General features: G+C 34.7%; 2 protein-coding genes across 5 annotated transcripts; both read left to right on the top strand.

Moving 5' to 3' along the window:
- Window positions 1-43: 43 nt before the first annotated feature.
- Window positions 44-20,687, top strand: LOC106157500 (kelch-like protein 24a). 4 transcript variants are annotated; one of them, XM_013533173.2, is made up of 10 exons: window positions 44-275; window positions 5,777-6,173; window positions 6,489-6,695; window positions 7,000-7,595; window positions 7,810-8,035; window positions 8,307-8,414; window positions 8,930-9,106; window positions 9,353-9,429; window positions 10,000-10,177; window positions 18,185-20,687. In XM_013533173.2, exons 2-10 carry the CDS (start codon window positions 6,113-6,115, stop codon window positions 18,364-18,366), a joined length of 1,812 nt encoding a protein of 603 aa, XP_013388627.1. In that variant the 5' UTR covers window positions 44-275; window positions 5,777-6,112; the 3' UTR covers window positions 18,367-20,687. The 4 variants fall into 4 exon arrangements, with proteins under 4 accessions (XP_013388627.1, XP_086865543.1, XP_013388624.1 ...); XM_087009417.1 differs by lacking the exon at window positions 44-275 and adding an exon at window positions 734-1,504 and having other exon boundaries at window positions 10,000-10,230; window positions 18,185-18,354; XM_013533170.3 differs by lacking the exon at window positions 44-275 and adding an exon at window positions 737-1,504.
- Window positions 12,144-16,003, top strand: LOC106157499 (uncharacterized). The gene has a single exon (XM_013533169.2). The coding sequence runs from the start codon at window positions 12,373-12,375 to the stop codon at window positions 14,698-14,700; it is 2,328 nt and encodes a 775-aa protein (XP_013388623.2). The 5' UTR covers window positions 12,144-12,372; the 3' UTR covers window positions 14,701-16,003.

The raw sequence follows: 20,687 nt of genomic DNA on the forward strand, positions 1-20,687 counted from the left end.
TAGACAGATATTGAACGCTGACGAGAGAAGAAGGCGATAGGTTAACTTGACGGTAGCGCCGTGAAACATGCATTCGGAAATTGTAAATCTAAAGTGTTCTCGTTAGTGATAAAGTTACCTCGTTAGTAGCCCTTAGTTCAATCGTGCTAAATGTTTTGTCCCAATTACCCACAATTCAATGCTTGGATTTGTACCAAAACATTGGCACGTGCATTTGTTGTGAAGTCTGAAAAATGGCAAATTGCCTATCTGTGGGTTAGTTAAAGGTCAGATAGGTATGTTATCATGTAGTTTAGAAATAATAGACTACGCAGGTAGTTTTTGTATTTTTAACAACAGCGTAAAAGCGTATGCTAAGTATATCTTTCATTCCCGTTGAAATACATATGTACTGGTCTCAGGATTTACCATGCTGTTGTCAGTTGCATGACATTCCCTATTTGCCACATCCATACATGAAGCTTCAGACATAAAAGACATCGCTGCCTGTCATATCTGTTAGCAATATGGAGTAGACTCTGACTAGAGTCATCTTCAGTTCACCATAACTCTAAATGTGGCAACAACAAATGGGTGCCCGATTCTCTAAATATTATAATATTATAACTACTAAAACTTTGCATTGCTAAGTGTTTTGCTGGGAATTTTTTGGAAGCATCATTTTGACATTGATGTAACCATACCCATGTATATTGTACTACATGTAGTACCCAGTACTAGTCCTGTATGTATACTGTACATATAGGTACACATCCTGGTAATGAACATCAGTTATCTTGTGAACTGGCACAAACCCAATGTACTGACTCATTAATGGTCTTGATGTTTTAACTATGAGGTAGTAGCAGTTCCAGTGGAAAACCATTCTTGAAAAAAAAAAAAGAAAAAAAAACAGGGCCTGATACCAGTAGACCAGGGCTGAAGCACTAGAAATGATGGTATAAATACCCAAGCAAGAACACATGTACATAATTATAAGGTAAATTTTTTGATAAACCTGAATAATATTGGTACAAAATAGCAAGCCCTGTATCCTGCACTAAAAGTATGCTACATAATATACCGATATTTCAAGTAAAAGTTTAGAGGCAATTCATTAATTTTTTATGGCGATCTCCACCCCTCACCCCAATCTTCCTCCTTATCAAGGTTACAGTGACTTAGTGTATGTACTAGTATGAGTTTTCAGACATTTCAATTTCCAAATGTTGGCAGCAGTTCGGCAGTAATGACTAATACTGTAATGATCATCAAAATCCAGACCCAATAACTGTATACACACCATCCTGTTTGTATAAGCCATATTTATACTTCTTGGGGCAAAGGAAACTGCAAAGAGGCCTTTGTCCTGTGTTTTTAAGCTTGAGAATTGTTTGGCAGGAAATCTGGATAATTCAGATGGGCTGTAGGTATAAAGTCAGCTGATAGCAAGAAGATGTTTTCAGTTGTTTATTGTTTCAGACGGGGTTTGGACCTACTTTGTGTTGGAAGCTGTGGGAGATAGGTAAATTACACAGCAGTATTTGACTAGATACAGTAGCATATGAAGTCTCTTAGTAGAAGGGTGATATATATAGATGTACTCTGTATATTTGTAATTGTTCATTTTTTAACGCTTTGTCACAGGCGAATTTGTGGTGAAATGTAAAGATTTTAGATTTGCAGTGATCACAGTTTTATGACCAATCTGTAAATACTCCAGTAGCACTAAAATACTGGATGACATGTTCAGTTGTAAACTGCTCTTAGACTAGTTAAATATGGTTTTGTATGCAGTCAAGATTGTATATTATTAGTCCTATTCACTTTTCTCATTCATCCATGCAATTGATTTGCTTTATATTGAAATGTTGTTTTCTTAGATGAACTGGTCAAATTGTGTGAAATGTGCCTGCTACATGTACAACATACTTGTAGACTGTATAGTTTGTGAAAGCGAAGAAGCTTTGTGAATTAGATTCAGGGCTGCATGAATGGATTACTCTAACCATTCTTTGACATTAAATTTGGGTTGAACGTAATCCCCAGTAGTAAGTGTAAGGTGTTGTAATTTTTGTTTACTTTAGTGTTGATTGGTTCCTACATTACCACAAAATAGAATATCTATGCATGTGAGAAATGCTATAAAAAGATATCATTTCCTTGAGTTTTTACTTCAGACCTGATGAATTTGCTGGTGAAAGATATAGTGAAAATGTATGAACAGCATATGATAGGACTGTTTTGCTATTTTCTTTGTTCAGATTCTGTGAATTGTTTTGTTTGGCTGGATTCCAGGAAATAAGGTTATGCTGCTCACCAAGTGCACATCTGAGTGTTTGGGAAGTGAAAAATCCACAATCAGACATAACAGTGACTTACTTGCTTGGTTTTGATGTAAATTATAGCTTTAAAATGTTTAATTTCATTGTGCAAAACACTCCTGTTTATAAAGTTTCCTGTTGTACAGTTAACTGCTTTTTTATGCTCCTTTGCAATTATTAAATAACGAAAAAATCCAAATTGATTTTATACCTGTCTTGAAGTTTCATCAGTTTTGTAAAATGTATTGGTAAGATTAATATTTACAACAAGTACTGAAAGCTCTAGACTTGTAGTTTGTAGAGAAGGATATAGTTATAATTCCATACAACATTCTATTTTTCTTATTTGCAACATGTTTTTGGCCTGATTAAAAGTTTAAATGCCACTTTTACCTGACAACACTCAATTAGATCTATCAAGTTAAAGCTGTCTGCATATTTGTTTGTTCAATGGATCCGTGGCAAAATTGACCTACAGAAAGATGGATACCTTTTAATTTTATTATTTTTTTCCCATTGAAGGGATTGTTTCATGTTGCTTAATTACTGAAAAAATCAATATTAGCCTTTGAATTTTTATTGTTGGGCCTAAAAAGTTTAATCCAGCTCACTAAAGCAGAAAAAAGAGAAGAGAAAAGATTGAGAACAACAAGAATGGGAACATTGTGAGATGGTCAAGAAGCTATTTTCCTTAGAGGAATGCATCCATAAGGATCATTTGTTGCTAATAAAACAAAAAAACAAGTAACCTCTGCCTGAAATGCTGCACTGCCATAGCTTGTTGACATCATGGTCAAGTTCACAGAGGTCATCAGAGGATAGCTTACATGTGAAGAGATTTGTTGAGTGGCGCCCATAAGTGAGAAAGCCCATAAGTGTTTGTTTTGGAGAAAAATCACTTTAGGAGATACGGTTTTGAAATCTATTTTAGGAACACCCTGTTAATAACCCTGAGTTTAAGAGGGTACTGGAAACTTGCCACTCTACTCTCAGTATGCCTGGACAGTTAAGACAGTAGAGAGGTGAGTTTCTTGTGTCAACTGAAACTCCGGGTGCACATTAGTAACACCACATATGCCATTACTGTATTTATTAAACAAATACTTCTGCCTCATGGATAGAACTACCTCCACTGACTGATTAATTCAAATGTATTACATTATTTCATGCTTTGGCTCAGAATTTTGATGTAATTGGCTTATACTTTGGGGTTATATGATTAGATTTGTCTACCTGGTGACTGAAAGTGAAAAGGTGTTGGAGAATGGCATGGGTTTTGAAATTTATATTTGGAACATTATTATGAAGGTAATTGGCAATTTTGAGATGTTAGGGATTTTTGTATCCCAGTTTATATTTGGAACATTTCTTTGGAACCAAGTGACTGCAGGCAATGTGGCAACTGGTGCCAGACGGGAGGCAAAGTTGTCTAAAACACATCTAATGAGTCATGTGATTCTTATTTTACCTGGCACTTTGCACTGAGGTATGTGTGCAACAAGGACAAAATTGATTTACAACCCAGACAGTGTTCTGGTCGTAGAAACAGCCCAAGGGAACAAAGGGGTGCCAAAATAAATAAACTCCTTGAATTTCTTTGAGCAAAAACTGTTTTACCTGTTCTGTGTAATGGTAGGGTTAGATTCCTGACTAGTCTGTAAGAAAAAATATATTTATTATTTTTAATGCCAAGTTGGATAGCTTTATTTGATTCAGATATACAGTTATATAGAATGGGGAACAGTTTTGTGTCTTAGACTTCCTTATATTGACATTGAGCAGAGCAAATGTAATATGAAATGAGTATAGGTGTGGTTTTTTATCTGTGTTATGGCACATTGCTGAACTTTGTTAGTAAACCACAGGAAGCAATTAATCAAAAATGATTTGCTACTAACTAAAATCAATATATTGCATCACCAGGCTATGTTCCAAAGGTTATCTGCAAAAATTTCAGCCTGGAGCAGTCTTTTTTTACCTTTGAGTTGTTTGAAGCTGTAATTTCTGCCAAACTTGACTTGCATGGGTGTTGAGCCCAATCCAACTTTTTTTTGGTAAAGTTCAAGTTTTCTAGCAAACGTTTCCAGCAAAAGAAATCCTAAAATGATGTATTTTGACAAACTGGTGGGAATGTTTACCATCAGTTGAAAATTGTTGTTGTAAGCATGAGGCAAAAAGGGTGGTAAACGTCAGAAAAGAGGACAGTAACAAATGGTCAAAGAGCATATGTGTATGTCAAATCACATAGAAATCACATCTAGGGAAATGTGGGTGGGAAGGGCAGAGGTACTGTATATACATGTATACTGTACATGCACCATATATAAGACTGTAGACAGGCAAGTTTGGGGGTATCAAAAGAACCAGTCAGAAAGTGTCCACTCTGAATCTAAATTTGATCCAGGTTCTATGCATTTTCATATCTTAGGTTGATTTAAGGTATGAAAAGACACATTTTTCTTTTTGGAAAAAGAACCCATTTTGATATTGCTGGCTAGGGTCTCTGATTGGAAATGGTTGTAGAGATGTGAGTTTCCAGTGTCCTCTGAAAGGTGTACCTGGCAGGAAAACCACAAGACTGGTTTCTTCCAGTTTGGTAAATGGCTTTAAATATCAAAACAGAGTTGAGTCACCATGGAAAGCTCCTCAGCTTCTTGTAAATTAACTCAACATCACAAGTTTATCTTTTGTCAGAAATTGTTACTTTTCTCAGAGATTCTGGCTTCTTGTAAACTTGGCCTCACAATTTTATCTTATGTCATAAATTGTTACTTTTCTCAGAGATTCTGGCTTCTTGTATGCACTTGGCCTCACAAGTTTATCTTATGTCAGAAAAGTGTTATTTTTCTGGGAGATTTTGACTTTTTGTATAATCAGCATTACACATTAATCTTATGTAAGTCTGTCCCTAAATATAGAAATACTAATAGAGTTAAGTCACTAGGCTTCTACTAAACTGAACATCACAAGTCTAATGTTTGAAAAATGTTCTTTTTCTGAGAGATTTAGCACAAGATTTTGGAAACCAGTTCTGTGATAAATTGATAATTGGACCCAGATGAAAGCTGCACAGTCTTGGCAAGCAGTTTCAGAAATTTGAGAGCAGAACTACCTTCTGTTAGCACAGTTGACTTTACCTGAATGATTTTCACTGTCGATGAGAAATGGGAGTCTGGAGCATATATCCTGAAGGATTGGTTTGTCACTACCCAGTACTAGAGGATCAGAGAGGCGATACCACCTATTGGGTGTGTACCAACAGCTGGTGTTAGAACAAAAATGGTCATGATTCTTGCTGTTGTTATCGCTGCTGAAATTACCTGAATCTCTTTGTTAGCTTTTTTACTGTAGAAGAAAATGGTGGTCAGGAACATACTTGTATATCCCAAAGATCTGTTTGGAACGTAGCAGGTAATATAATTGTGTTAAAGCAAATGAAGATGACAATTTCTTTATTTTTCTGTCTTTTTCAGTGAAATGCATACAGGTACCTATGTGTATGGAGTCACACCCAGCCTTGACAGTCAAATCTTCCACCCCACAGGCTGCAAGTGCCATACAGTACTGCTGGCTTGAACCATATAGTGCTCTGTCAGACAGGATTGAGTCATTTGAGGCATAAATCAGAAACTGCATGAACACTTGTCTTAAACACCTATAATTGTGATTCTTGTACACAAACTGTGGCCAGGACTAACAGTAGAGACGGACTGAACTGCATTTTCCCCTTTTGACGTCTACCACACTGTACATTGTATGGCTCTCATGGTTTATGTACCTCCCAGCCATATTTCTTGTGAACCATTGTGATGCCAAACTCTGGACAAGAACCACCAACTGAAGAAGTCATGGCTTTGGAAAGCCTCCCAGGTGATTTGATGCACTGGTATAAACCTCCATGTAACTTGTCTTCCTTTCCAATTCTCAAAGTCATCTAAGTTATTTTCAAAAATACCCTGTTACAAATTTTTCTTTTACTTTGAATTTTCAAATGTTTTCAAGTATTACACTGTATCCCAATTCTCTAAATATTTATGTTTCGAATTATTTTTCAAATACTAGAAATTATTACAATAAGATATTTATGTGATTGATAAGTTCTTGTACTTGTATAATCTCTGTGACCTGTTATGTAGAAGTGTTAGTACCAATAAAGATAATTGTTAAATCTTGCTGTAATTTTAGGACTGTTTGGTTCATTTGAAGAAGGCTACATCCATGAGTATTATTTCTCTGAGACCTCCCATGCTCTGGCTCTCCTGCAGGGATTAAATCATCAGCGCGCCCAGAGCATCCTGTGTGATGTCATCATCTGCGTTGATGGACAAGACTTTCCCTGTCATCGTAATGTGTTGGCTGCCTGTTCGCCTTACTTTCTGGCCATGTTCACTGGTACGTAGACTATTCAAGTAAAAGGGATTGGTTGCTGCACTTTTTAATTTGTCAGAAATGTTTTTTGGGCTAATTAGTATAATTTGTACTAATTAGAACTAAAAATAATTGCATTCAAAAACTTTTTGAGTACTCTTAAGTGATTTCTTTGATTGAAATTAACAAAAACACAGAAAAGAAAATTGTGAATCTAGTCAGGGTGATCTTCTTTTTGCTATCTTCATATATAGTGCCTTCATGATTGCATACCAGAGAATTGAGAGAAAGAGTGAGAGATTTAAAAGAATTCTTCATAATTTTCTAGGAGACATGAAGGAAAGTATTGAAAAGAGAATCAACATCTCTGGGATTTGTGCCAACATTATGAAACAGTTGATAGATTATGCCTACACAGCCAGTATAACCATAACCCGCGAAAACGCTCAGCAGCTCCTTTCGGCTGCCAATTTGGTCCAGATTCAGTCAATTCGCGAGGCCTGCTGCAAGTTCCTCGAGAAGGAAATGGACCCCAGTAATTGTCTTGGGATTCATTGTTTTGCTGAAGCACATGTGTGCCTGAAGCTGAGTGAAAAGGCCAAGCAGTTCACAGAAGGCCACTTCACAGAAGTATCCCGCCATGAGGAAATTTTGCTTCTACCCCAAAATAAATTGGTTGAGTTGATAAGCAGCGATGAATTGGAGGTGGAAAATGAGGAGATTGTCTTTGATGCTGTTCTCAGTTGGGTGAAACATGAACCTGACACCAGGGCAGCAGTGCTGGCAGACGTTCTTCAATATGTCCGTCTGCCATTGGTCAGTCCCTACTTCCTGTTTGATAAAATGGAGAAGGAATCTGTTCTACGCCTGTCTCCAGATTGCAGAGCTCTCATAGATGAAGCCCTGAAGTTTTTCATCTTGAAAGTAAGGGAATGAGTGGTTGGTATTGATTAGTTGAAAAATTAAACAAATGAAACCACTTCTGAAACAATTGAATGGTATGGTACTAACTGCTGTACAGGGATTATAAATAAATCTAATTAAAATTTACACTAAGTAAGAATTTCATAATCTGCAAGTTATCCTTTCCCTTGCTGCATAAATATTTGGAGTTTATTTTTTCCCCATATAATTTCAGGACAGAAGACTTGAAATGGAATCACCACGAATCAGGCCAAGAAAGTGCATGGCAACCACTGAAATGATCATGACAATCGGAGGTGAAATCTTCAACAAGAATTACCTCAATTGCGTGGACTGTTATGATTTTCAAGAAGGACGCTGGTGGAAGTTGAAGGAGCTCCCATTCCCTCGCTGTCATCACAGTGCAGTGCTATCAGACAATCAACATGTTTACATTGCTGGTGAGTTATGATGATGATAACTTGATTTGGAGATCTTACTAATATTTTTGATTTAAGGCAAATTACTTTTTTTTTCATCAGACCCAAAATTGGATCCAAAATAAAAAAAAAAAAAAGAGAACACAGGTGCCAAATTTTGTTAATTATTTGTTTATCTACATGTATTTGTGATTTAAAATTTTTTATTTGATTTATTGTTTTACCTCACCCATCCCAACCCTTTAATATAACTATAGTCCTGACTGTTACTGTATGGTACTGTCTGTTTCAGGTGGATTCAACAAAGACAAAGTTGTACTGAATAATGTGCTGAGATATGAGAAAGTGCTGGATAAATGGATTAGGGTGGCCAGCATGAATACACCCAGGGCAAGACACGGTAAGTATTTACTGTTACATAAGGATATTTCTCAAGACAAAATATTAGATGATCACAAGTGAGGAAAAAGCTAGATAATGAAATTAGAACTTGATACACAAAATCAATTGTTGGTTAATGATTTATTGGTTTTGGTACACTGTAGATATATGATAAAATTATTATAATATGATAATTCTTAATATTATTCAGCATATTTTTGTTGCCCTCTAGGTATGACAACCTTTAATGATATTATAATCATATGGTAATCATATTATAATGCTATTTCCCAATATTCTTCAATGTATCATTGTTTATCTCTAGGTATGACAACTGTAGATGGTGGAGATATTAAAATAATGATATGATGATGATATAACAGTGATATTTTCTAATGTTATTCACTAGTTCTGTCATTATTTCACTCTAGGTATCATGACAACTTAATGGTGGGAATACTATGTTATTTTAATGCTATTATAATGATATGATAATGATATTCCCCAATATTATTCACTTTGTCATTGTATCAGGTATGACAACTCTAGATGGAGTCATGTATGTCCTGGGAGGCTATGATGGTCAAGCCAGAGTGGACACAGTGGAGAAATACTGTCCTGAGACCAACACCTGGTCATTTGTCCAGTCTCTGGGTGTGGCGGTCAGCAGGTGTCAGGCTGTGGGCTTCAATGGATTCTTGTATGTCGCAGGTAGCTGTTCACTTTGCTATTAGTGTGACTTACAGTAGCCACTAATATTTTGCAAAACTTGTCAGACGCATTACTATACAAAAAAATTTTTGGTCACAATTGTATGTCATTTGTACAGTTCATTTGTTAGTACTACCGGTACAGTAAATGCGCAGTTTTAATAGAAATGCATGTAATAAAATGCAGTGTGTGTGTTGAAACCATATTTATTTATTTATTTATTTATTTATTTATTTATTTATTCAGGAGGTGTAGTTGACCCCAGTAACCAATGTACTGAGATGTTCCAGAGATATAACCCCAGAATTGACCAGTGGGAGACGGTGGGTAGATCTTAGATAGATAGATAGATAGATAGATAGATAGATAGATAGATAGATAGATAGATAGATAGATATAGGTCTTTTATATGGATTTATTATAAAAGATGAAAAATAATGATACCAGTTTTGAAACTCTGTGCCTTGATATTTGATAATTACACATATTTGAATGCAGGTAAAAGGTGTTTTTGAGGCCTTGTTTGTTTGTTCAGCAATTAAATTTATTTTCAGGGTCATCATTTTGACTCAAATATTCAAAAAAAAAAAAAAGATGACTAAGTTCAGTTTGCCCATTGTAAGGAAAGTTTGTCCTAGAAAAAACTTCCAAAAAGACTAAAATTGATTTGGCTGAAATGATGGTGTCATTCAGATAGAGCAATGAATTACTGCAGCAACTTCCAAAAGTAGTCTCCATCTTGTTGATGATCTATATACAATTTGGTTTTATTGGCATGTTTTTAAATTGCCAAACCTGTTAATTTTGATGGATAACTTATTAGATATATTACATGTATATACTGAAGCATCATTTTATTAAAAAAAATAATTTAATCAGTCTTATCTCTACAGTTGGCCCCGATGCCGCAGCCTGCCTGTCTTAGCGCATTGTTGGTGGCCCGAAACCAGTTGTATGCAGTGGGTGGGACAACAGACATGGTAACAGCCAGTCGTCAGCTCTGTCTGTATGATGTTGAGAGGAACCGATGGTCAGAGCTGTCTCCTATGACAGAGACCAGGTTTGATGCAGGTAGGTGCAATGGTCACAGCTGTCTCCTATGACAGAGACCAGGTTTGATGCAGGTAGGTGCAATGGTCACAGCTGTCTCCTATGACAGAGACCAAGTTTGATGCAGGTAGGTGCAATGGTCACAGCTGTCTCCTATGACAGGGACCAGGTTTAATTGATGCAGGTAGGTGCAAAAACAATGGTCAGTTTTGTGCCCAAATTTCACTTTATGCACATATCTCATTAAATCATTAAATTTATATCCATATGCTGGATGTAAGGTACTGAAAATTATATCGCTTCCATTGATTCTCATTTTCTTTGTTCTTTCCTTTATTATGTACAGACACAGATGTGTCTTCTAAGTTGATTGTATCAAAATGACAGTACACTGATTATTTTGTTCTATGTAAAAAAGTACGTGTTGAAATAGAAATAAACTCATTTCAGTACAGCTATCTCTTGTTTTAAATTTTTGGTCAAAATTTGACCTACTTGTGTGCTCCGGTAGTGTACAGCACAGTGTTAGCAGAACATATTACGTAGTTCAAATGTCATTTTGCGGGTATTATATGAAACAATATTTTGGTATATTAAGTCACACTTTTTGAAACATTATGATGGAATTTGGTGAGCTTATATGACTTCAAATGCATCTTAAAGAGGTATAAATCTAAATAATTCATTTTAATTAAAATTCATAACTTTCTGATAATTAAGATATATTTATATCTAATGCACTTGGCTATATGTAATGAACAATTAATGTTGTATGTTATGAATGTTTTTAATATCCTATAAAATAATCAATGTTTTGAAAAATACATAAAAGAATAAGAAAAACCTTTAGATAAGCTATTTTTCAAGGGAACAGTCTTAATTAGAATCACAATTAATAATCACAATCTAATATTTCTATGGATTTTGATGACTTATGTTGTCTGATTTCAGAAAGAATTAGAATAATCCTAAAGTTAACATCTTTAAACCCAATATTTATGGAGGATTTTCAAGACTAGAAATTCACTTTTGATTTTACCTGATATTTAGTAATTAAAAATTAAATTACATCATGGACGTCATTATACTGATATGTTTTGAATAAATATGAATAACTTTAATCTTTACCCTCTGTTAGTTGTCATTAATTGTAATTTTTTTTTGTGAATTCCTGGATATTTTAACATTTTCCCAACCGTTTATTGCCAGTAGTTGTGAAATTAGGGTTTTAAATTAATGTATTTTAGTTTGGTTGATAGGGCAGGTCAAAGGTCTGTGTACAGGCTCATTAATCTCATTCCAAACTATTGGTCTAAGTAGATTAAACCAACTCTTTGGAGACTCTCGCTGATTGCATTCAGTTTAACAGCTTGTTTCCAATGTAGTTCTATATACATGTAATTACCAGCCTTTCTATATTATTCTCAATGCCAGGAGGGAGCATTTACGTGTATCTGTGAAACTATAAGTCCTTTAAATGTATTCAGTAAAATGAAACGAAATGAAGTCCTTTCTGATATTTTTAAATATCTAAGCTGATTGTGTGAAGATTCCATTTGGTGCAACTGTGTTTAAAACAAATATTGAGGGGTGGGGATATGTATGGAGGGTGGGTGGGGCACTCAGGAAAATAAGGGGAGTATCCCCCAAAGCCTTCCTGTGCTTATGACTGAGTGGTTTAAAAAAACGAAGGGGGTCTTTGGTGGCCTCTCTCCCTTTGACCTCCTTACCCTTTGCGTACTTTGCTTTATTATGCTGTGCATATCTTAGAAAAACTGTGAAGGCAGAAAATGATGAGTTCAATTAGCCAAGAAAAGCTAATCCTATAGTTGAAAATGATTACCATATACCTCTTTTGTGATCTTAGGAAAATTTCCTACGGTGGTTCTATTAAAAGAATAATAATTTCCAAATTAATTATCGCTTATCATTATCTTTATTCAAAGGCAAAAAATATAGGAAAAGTATCTAGAGATTCGCATTATATTATCGAAAACTAGCGATTTTCCTTTTTGTCCAATTATCAATATTTTGCCCAGCAGGGATCGAGCGGCCGGTACTTTTTGCTGCAAAAACTGTTCATTGTCTTCGATATCAAATTTTTATTTTGAAGATCCTTTGGATAAGAAAGATACTAGTTAAATCCTAAGTTTCTGATTACCTGAGGTCTCTCATCGCATATCATGCAGCTGTGCAACCTGTAAAAATTTCTATCGATGAACAAAGGACTGTCTGAAGTGAAGTCCAGGGAATCAATAATGACTACGCCTTATGAAGTAAGAAGTGAAGAAACCATCGGCCATGAAAAGGAGCTTCCTTCTTTAGGTGGTGATTATATAAATATGTTTGTTCAGAGACAAAGAACGTATTTAGCTGAAGAAAAAAGAATTTTAAAAGAAGATGTGGATGATCGAAACGGGTTTGAAAAAAGCGACGAAGAAGGACAAGAAGGTCAGCAAGAGACTAGCTCAGAGGTTGAAGGTATAAGTCAAGAAGAAGCATCATTTATTGCTGCATCTTTCCAAGTCACAAATGAGACTGCTAATTCAAGAAGAAAAGATTCAAAACAAATCCCCAAGTGTATGGTATGTGGTCCACCCAAAGACAATATCAAGAGGGAATACACAAAGCTCTCCTCTTGTCCAGATATTGAAAAAGAAATTCGTGAACTTTTGAAAATACTTTCACCTCCTGATGATTCAGATGTCTGCTGTTGCAGGTGTCTAGATTTCATGAAGTCTTATCAGACCATGAAGAGGGAGATAATAGCTCTCCACATCGATGCACAGCTACATGTACAATTACATGACGATGACAATCATTCTGGGGACTCAGATTCAGAAGAACTTCAGTTGAACAATGAAGGGAATAAAGGTCACAATCCAGATAAAGATGTTGATATGCTTATCAAGCATGAAAGTATTGCCATTAAATCTGCAGATGAAGATGATTCTGTTGGAGAACATGTTACCTCACAAAAACGCTTTAAGTGTCAGTACTGCGATAAAACGTATACACAGAAAGAGGATTGGAGAGTGCATGAGAGAAGACATACTGGAGAAAAGCCATTCAAATGTCAGCATTGTGACAAAAGATTTTATAGGAAATATTCTTGCGATCAACATGAAAAGCTGATGCACATAGACAGACCATACCAGTGTAAGGTTTGCTTTAAACCTTTCCCAACCACTAAAGACTGTGAGGAACATGAAAGTACCCACACTGTGCAAAGACCTTACCAGTGCCAATACTGTGACAGATCATTTGACAGGAAGGATGCATGGATTGAACATGAACGGATTCACACTGGAGAAAGGCCTTTTAAATGCAGACAATGTGGCCTGGACTTTATTAGAAATAATTCACGTGTAAAGCATGAAAAGATAAAGCATGGTTTATTTCCGGTGAAAAAAGTGAATGCTAAGGCCAAGGAAAGTGAGAAGAAGACCAGCTTGGAGATAAGACCATATAAGTGCCAACATTGTGATAAAACATTCAATAGAGTAAGTGAGCAAATTTTACATGAAAGAGTTCACACTGGTGAGAGACCCTTTAAATGTGAACACTGTCAAAAAGCTTTTACAAGAAAAAGTGCATGTCTTAAACATGAGTATAAACATAGTGTTAACTTTAAACCCATGGACTGTTCCAAGTGTGGTAAAACATGCATAGGAAAGAAGTCACTTGACTACCATATGAAAACTCACAGAAGACCTGGTGAAAAATCATTCAAATGTGGCGTGTGTTGTAAGGAATTCCACTCAAATTTCCAACTGGATGAGCATGAAAGAACCCACACTGGGGAGAAGCCATTTCTATGTCAATACTGTACTAAAAGCTTTGCCCAAAAGTCGACGTTGTTGTCGCATGAAAGGACACAACACACGGGCGAAAAGCCATTCAAATGTCAGTATTGTGAGGAGCATTTCCCCACCAGATTATCTCGTAGTGAACACGAACGTTTCCACACTGGAGAAAAACCATTCAAATGTGATTTCTGTGACAAGAGGTTTGTAAGGAGAGCAAATTGGAGAGAACATGTAAAGAATCACATGGGAATTAAACCACATGTTTGCTCTTTTTGCGGGAAAGGTTTTCTTAATAAACAGCCATGTGTTATACATGAAAGAACTCACACTGGAGAGAAACCATTTCAGTGTCAGTACTGTGACAAGAGGTTCATTAGGAAGGCAAAATGTAACGCACATGAAAGAACCCACACTGGAGAGAAAGCAGTCAAATCTGGAGACAAATTGAGAAATCTGGCTAAAGTTCACAAAAATCAGCATGTTGATGAAACGTTAAAGAGTCCAAACACCACTAGTGATGCTGGATCTTTTATGAGCCACCTCTCAGAAAATGGATCCAGTAGTCAGCACCCTGATAACTCGTATGTTAATCAGAGTTCTGACAACATATTCAGGAATCAGCAACCTGAACTGCCGTGTAGAGCTCCATATTCTAATAATGTGTTCCCTACACCAGAAGTGGTTTACCCTGGAGATAACCCTTTTATGTACAATATGTATATGCCAGGAATGTAATTTTAAAGTTATGATTCCTTTCAAGTTGGGTCTATCTGATTCTGTACCTATTGAAAATGGATCACTTATTTTGTGCTCTAGAACTTTCAAAAAATGAATAACTTTTTGTCAGTAGTTTATGGTACAAAAAAAATGGGAAGTGAATCTAATGAAAGATGACGACATTTCTTTTTGTAAAATATGGAATGATGTGAAGTGCAAAGTGTAAATAGATTGGTAGGTAAAGATCATTTCTAACATCTATGTGGAACACATTATATAGAAAATAACTAGATAAAAAGATATACTTGTAACATAGAAATAAGCATGCTTGAAACTGAAGGTCTTAAAATCAGGTAAGATCATGTTATTTGCCCAAGACAGGGAATTTGTCTTTGACTTGCATTTCATATATATATATATATATATATATATATATATATATACAATAACAACACATGAAAACATTAAAAACAAGGAGGTTACATTAATTCTATAAACCATATATGTACAATGATGAGTGTTTTAAAGTTTTCCAACATTAGGCCTACACATTTAAATACAGTACTGAAGTCTGCTTTAACAATCAGTTGACTACGTAGACTGAGATATCTGGACAGTTATCCCGAGGACGGCAGCCTTTTTTAACCACTGGAAAGCAACATCAGAGACAATAAGAAGTATCTAGTGTTTAGTAAGCATTACATTACCCTCAGGATAATTGCCCAGAGGATAACAGTTTTATCTGATGGACGGTGTCATTCAGAGGCTAGCACTACCCAGTGTTGATGATACTGGGCCCTGGGGGTGGACTATTTACAGCACATCTGGCTATTGTACAGCCTTACAGTATACTTTATGGCACAAATGACTTTGGGGAATGGGTTATCATGTGAAAGTGTACATTGAGACATTTTTCAGATAGAAGTAGCTTCATTAGATAATGGTAATTATTCATAATTGCGGTAGTAACTTTTCCATTTATGTCTCTAGGTGTGATGTTAGTCCATATTATCCCCTGTACATAATATGCTTTATTCATACTTTCTACCCCAGACTGAGCTGGTGAAAATGTACAGGCATAAATAGTTATAGTAGTAGTACAAAAAAATAAATGTTATTACCTATAGTAATTATACAAAAAAAGGACATGTTATTTATTTAGAACTCTTTCTTGGCTTGTTTAAATAACATTTTTCTTGTTTTGTCAGTAATACAGGAGAATGAACATTAAATAGCGCACACATTACTGATTGTAGAATCATAAAACAAAGCCATATTCTTTCTGTCTACAATAAAATTAATTATTGAGAAATATAAGTTATACAGCCTTTTGTTTGCTTTCTTTTCTTGCTTTGTGACATGCTTTTTATGCACAGACACAGATGTGTCTGTGCATAAAAAGCGTGTCAGATTGAAACACAGGAGTGATCAATCTTACTAATAGAAAACTGGCCTTAATATTGAAACCAAAATTTAGTGTACTTTGTTCCCAAAAAAATTGTTTGTTTATTTAGATTTTAGCCATTGCATTTTGTTATATATCAAGAAAGGTGTGGCCAATGCTCCAGCCCAATACTAGAGCAGCTGTATTCAAGTTCAAAAGTAAGCTTAATTGGTTCAGTTTTCATGAAGTTGTACCTTTTTTGTGTAGAAAAGGTTTTTCCATCAAAATTAAAAAAAAAAATGTTACGAACTTTTCCTAAAATTACAGAAAAGATTTATGGGACCAATATAAAGATGATGGTTTATTTTTCTGGAAGTTATACAGTTTTTGTGAAATTTTAAATTTTTCACATATCTGCATTTTTAAGGTGTGATTTTGAACTTCCATATACTTGAAGACCTTTGCTAGTCACATTTTCTGCTAAATAGGTTCCTTATTATTAAAAATTGATGATCATTATGCTGTTCTACATTATGTAATATTGCATCAAAATTGAAGAAAATCTTATTTTGGGCACTGTTGCCATAGTGACCATTTAAGGAAAAACCCTGTCACTTACTCTTCTCAAACTTAAAGGAAAGAAACGCAGGACTGAAATACAACTTCATTTAGAAAACCATTTTTTTTTTTTTTTTTTTTTGTGTGAAAATTTGATTTTTCACTTATCAGCATTTCCAAAGTGAGTTTGAGCTTACATGGGCTTGAAGACCTTTGCTAGTCACGCTTTCTAAATATCCATGATACTTATTTTGTTGTTAAAAATTGATGGTGATAATGCTGTTAAGCATTATGCAATAATTGCATCAAAATTAAGGAAAACCCTATTTTGGACACTGCTGCCATGATGACCAGTAAGGAAAAACTGTGTTACTTCTGATTCTCAAGCTTAATAGAAAGAAGAAACATGGGACTAAAATGCAGCCCGAGTTAGAAAAGGAGCTTATTGGCTTCTTTTTCTGGAAGTTACACATTTTGTGAAATTTTCATTTTTCACTTATTGGCATCTTCATTGTGGGAATTAGAACTCCCATGGGCATGAAGCCAAATGGTAATCAAAATTCCTAAGTGTCCATGTTATTTATAGTAGAAATTTGAAAATGGGTGTTATTTATAGCATTAATTATTATGTAATATTGCATCAAATTTGACAAAAAACCCTCCTTTGTGCACTGCCACCACAAATGTAAAGTTATGTAAAGAAAACTGTCACTTATTTTTTTTTTTTATTTACAGGAATGATACTAAGGATTGACATACAGCTAAAATTAGAAATCTATGCAATTTGTTGTGAAATGTTTACTTTTCGTCATTCTGGCAGTATGAACTTGAACTCTCATGGGCCTGAAGCTTTATGCTTTTTACAAATTTTACTTCCATCAGTATAACATGTAGTGCAGAATTAAAATTTGTTGATTTAGCAGTTAAACAAAATGTATTATTGCATCAGAATTGACAGTATTATATTTTGTGCATTATTATTTTCTGCTTTTTATCTGTACATTTGACAGCTTTGCTGCCTTGTTAATACTATTTTTGTCCACTGAAAATTAAAAGAGATATGTATTATTGTTACAAAATATTATCCTTGAGTAGACTAAAGTGAAAGTAAAGCAGATCTTTAAAGAGATAAATTGAGAAACTGGTCTCATGAAAAGAATTCTAAATTTGGGGTTGGTCTGTCATGTTTAATTGGGGCCGTAGCGATAGTCCGAAGGTTCAATAGTCCGAAGGTTCATTGGTCCGAATGTTCACTATAGAACCTTCGGACCAATGAACCCTTGATTAAAAAATCGATGAAAATGTTACCACTTTTCGGACCAATGAACCTTTGGACCAATGAACCTTCGGACTATCGAGACGCCCCCGTCCAATTGCCACAGTTGAGAAAATACCTTTATTTTTTGTACTTTTAGGGTATCACCATGGGTGCTTACAATAATTAAATTATTTTGATTTGTATTGTGTTAATTCCTTTAAACTCCCTTCTGACATACCCTTTTGTTGCCTATTGATAATAAGTATAAAATGGTAATGAGGGTTGTTGTTAACATTTTTCAGGTGCTGCAACAATCAATGGGAAAATATACGTACTTAGCGGCCATGATGGGGAGAACTCGTTTTTCTCCAATGTGGAAGAATACGATTTGGACACCGACACTTGGAAAATAGTCCCAAACATCACGCTGCCATTTGGGAGGTGCCGATTTGGATGTGTGGCTATGAGGTTGAATCGCAAGTGAGAAATTGAATTCAGTGCTGTCTCTTAATTCATTGTATGTGCAATTAATTTTTTTGTTAAAAATGAACCTGTACTTTTCACATTGTCTAATTTCTTAGAGGCTACATTACTGCTGTGTGTCTCATAAAATGAGTTAAAGTAACTTATTACACAGTTGTAATTTTGATTTTGAGCATCCCTTTATCATAAAACCCAAATGTAGTGTTTATAACATAACAACTTTTTTAATTGCAAAGTCCAGATAATATGCCTCTTATGATGCAGTTTTAAGCTGCCATTGGTTTAAAACTTATTTTTTGCCTGCTGCTGACTTGCATCGTCAAGAAAAAGTGTATTTTGCATTCAAGGCATTTTGATTGAAAATAAATTTTTAAGGTATGTAATGGGTTACAATAGAAATTAGTCATTTGACAATTTTATGGTATTTTGTGTTTTGGCACGAGTTGGACTAAAACTGTCTGGGTGACATTGGCAGGATAGACACCTTGATATGACTCACTATGTGTCACATGTATAATCATCCATACAACTCCTGGGTATAATCCAGAAAAGAACTGTGAACAAATATAAGTCACATGGGCAAACTTTGTTAATGTGCAAAACTTTTTTTATAGCTGCACAATTATGTTTGATCTCTTATAAGTAGAATTTTTGACTATATCTGATATAATGATTTTATTTAAGTAATATTTTTTTTTTTTTTGCAAAAATAAGTGATATGGAAAAATCAAAAGTAATTTGAGGGGTTGAAACACCAAAACAAAAACATCAACCAGAAGAAAGTCAATTGTTCCATGTTGGTAAGAGATTGGCTGAAGTAGATCATTTATAACATTAGCTGGGTAGTGTACCAGTACATGTATGTTTAACTGTATCAACAGAGAGACATGAAAATCATAACAATATTGCAGATAGAATTGACATGTTTCAGGCTCTGTATCTATCATATCTCTTTATTTATCTTATTATGATGGTAACCTGAGCTATCAGACCTCATAAATGATATTTGCTGCATGTTACCATGAGCCTTAAATTTGAGGGCACATATGTATGCCCAAATTAAAGACTAAGGCCACAAATTAAGTACCCCAAACAGAAACGCAGAATTCCGTATTTTTAAATTCAATTTTTTGTGGTTCCTGAGATTCGCCTTATCTGAGATTCGGTAAATTTTCAAAGTTTTTTTTTAACCTATGCTCATATCTGCCCAATGTAAAATTAGTCTACAGGAACAGAGAGGTTTGTGTATTGTAGCACTGTGGTCATATGTTTAGGCACTTAATTTGTGGCTTGAATCATTAATTGGTCATTCCTGCTCACAAATCTGATGCTAGAGTTTGCAAATGCCTAATCCAATTATAAGGCCTGGGTATGGAATAATCTGTGATGCACTACTTTTGTAAGAATTTTGTAATTTAGAACTAAAAAAAGGTAAATAGAAATTATAATTTTCTGAGCTTTGGGTAAAACAAACCTTGGTGATAAAGAAAATTTGGTGAAATTTGAAGGAAAATTCAGTGTTTGCTATACAAAGGTCTGGCAAGCATTTTGTTTCTTTCAGACTATTTATCTCTTAAATTAAATACTGTTGTTACTTTAAATGTCAAAAATTGCTCTTGGTTAAGACTGTCTAAACTCTTTTCAAATAATGTAATAAACTAATGTTGCATTTAATGAAGGATCTGAAAGGCCACATATCTCTTTCTTTAATGTAGCCCATAGGGCAAATTATGGTTGTCATGACAATGTTATATGTGTTCTCAGTTTAGGTACAGTAATGGCATTGGTTAAAGCAATCTGACCAGTATTACATAGATCTCTTCACACATATAGAAAATTATCCATGTCAGAACCTGGTTGTAGAAATTTAGATTTGATTTTTAAAAAATTCATTTACTCATTATTATTATATAATTATTTTAATTGTGAAACAGGCCTTAAGTAATGTTTCCATTGTTATTATTCACTTAATTATTATTAAGGTCCATTTGAACTTAATTTAAGCACTTGCACTTCATTTTAATGGTGACTGCCTCCTATTTAGTGAGCACTTTCTGTCTCCTTATGTTTCATCTTAAATTGCCTCTGTTAATTGGGATAATATATATTTTTATAGTTTTTGTCAAACTCTATTATCCTAGTAAGACAAATCTAATAAGAACATTATTTGGCTGTTAAGTAGCTGCTTATGTTTTTATTGATGAATGTTTCTTAAATATCAAAGATGTCAGAGATTATTTATCTTTAGAAATTATATGTTTACACAAATTAAAAATTTTGTTAAATTTTGATAGATTTAATAAATTTATGATATCAATATGA

Source organism: Lingula anatina, chromosome 3, assembly GCF_051362555.1.
Source record: "Lingula anatina isolate TDL-2025a chromosome 3, LinAna3.0, whole genome shotgun sequence".
In the NCBI taxonomy this organism is placed as follows: Eukaryota; Metazoa; Brachiopoda; class Lingulata; order Lingulida; family Lingulidae; genus Lingula; species Lingula anatina.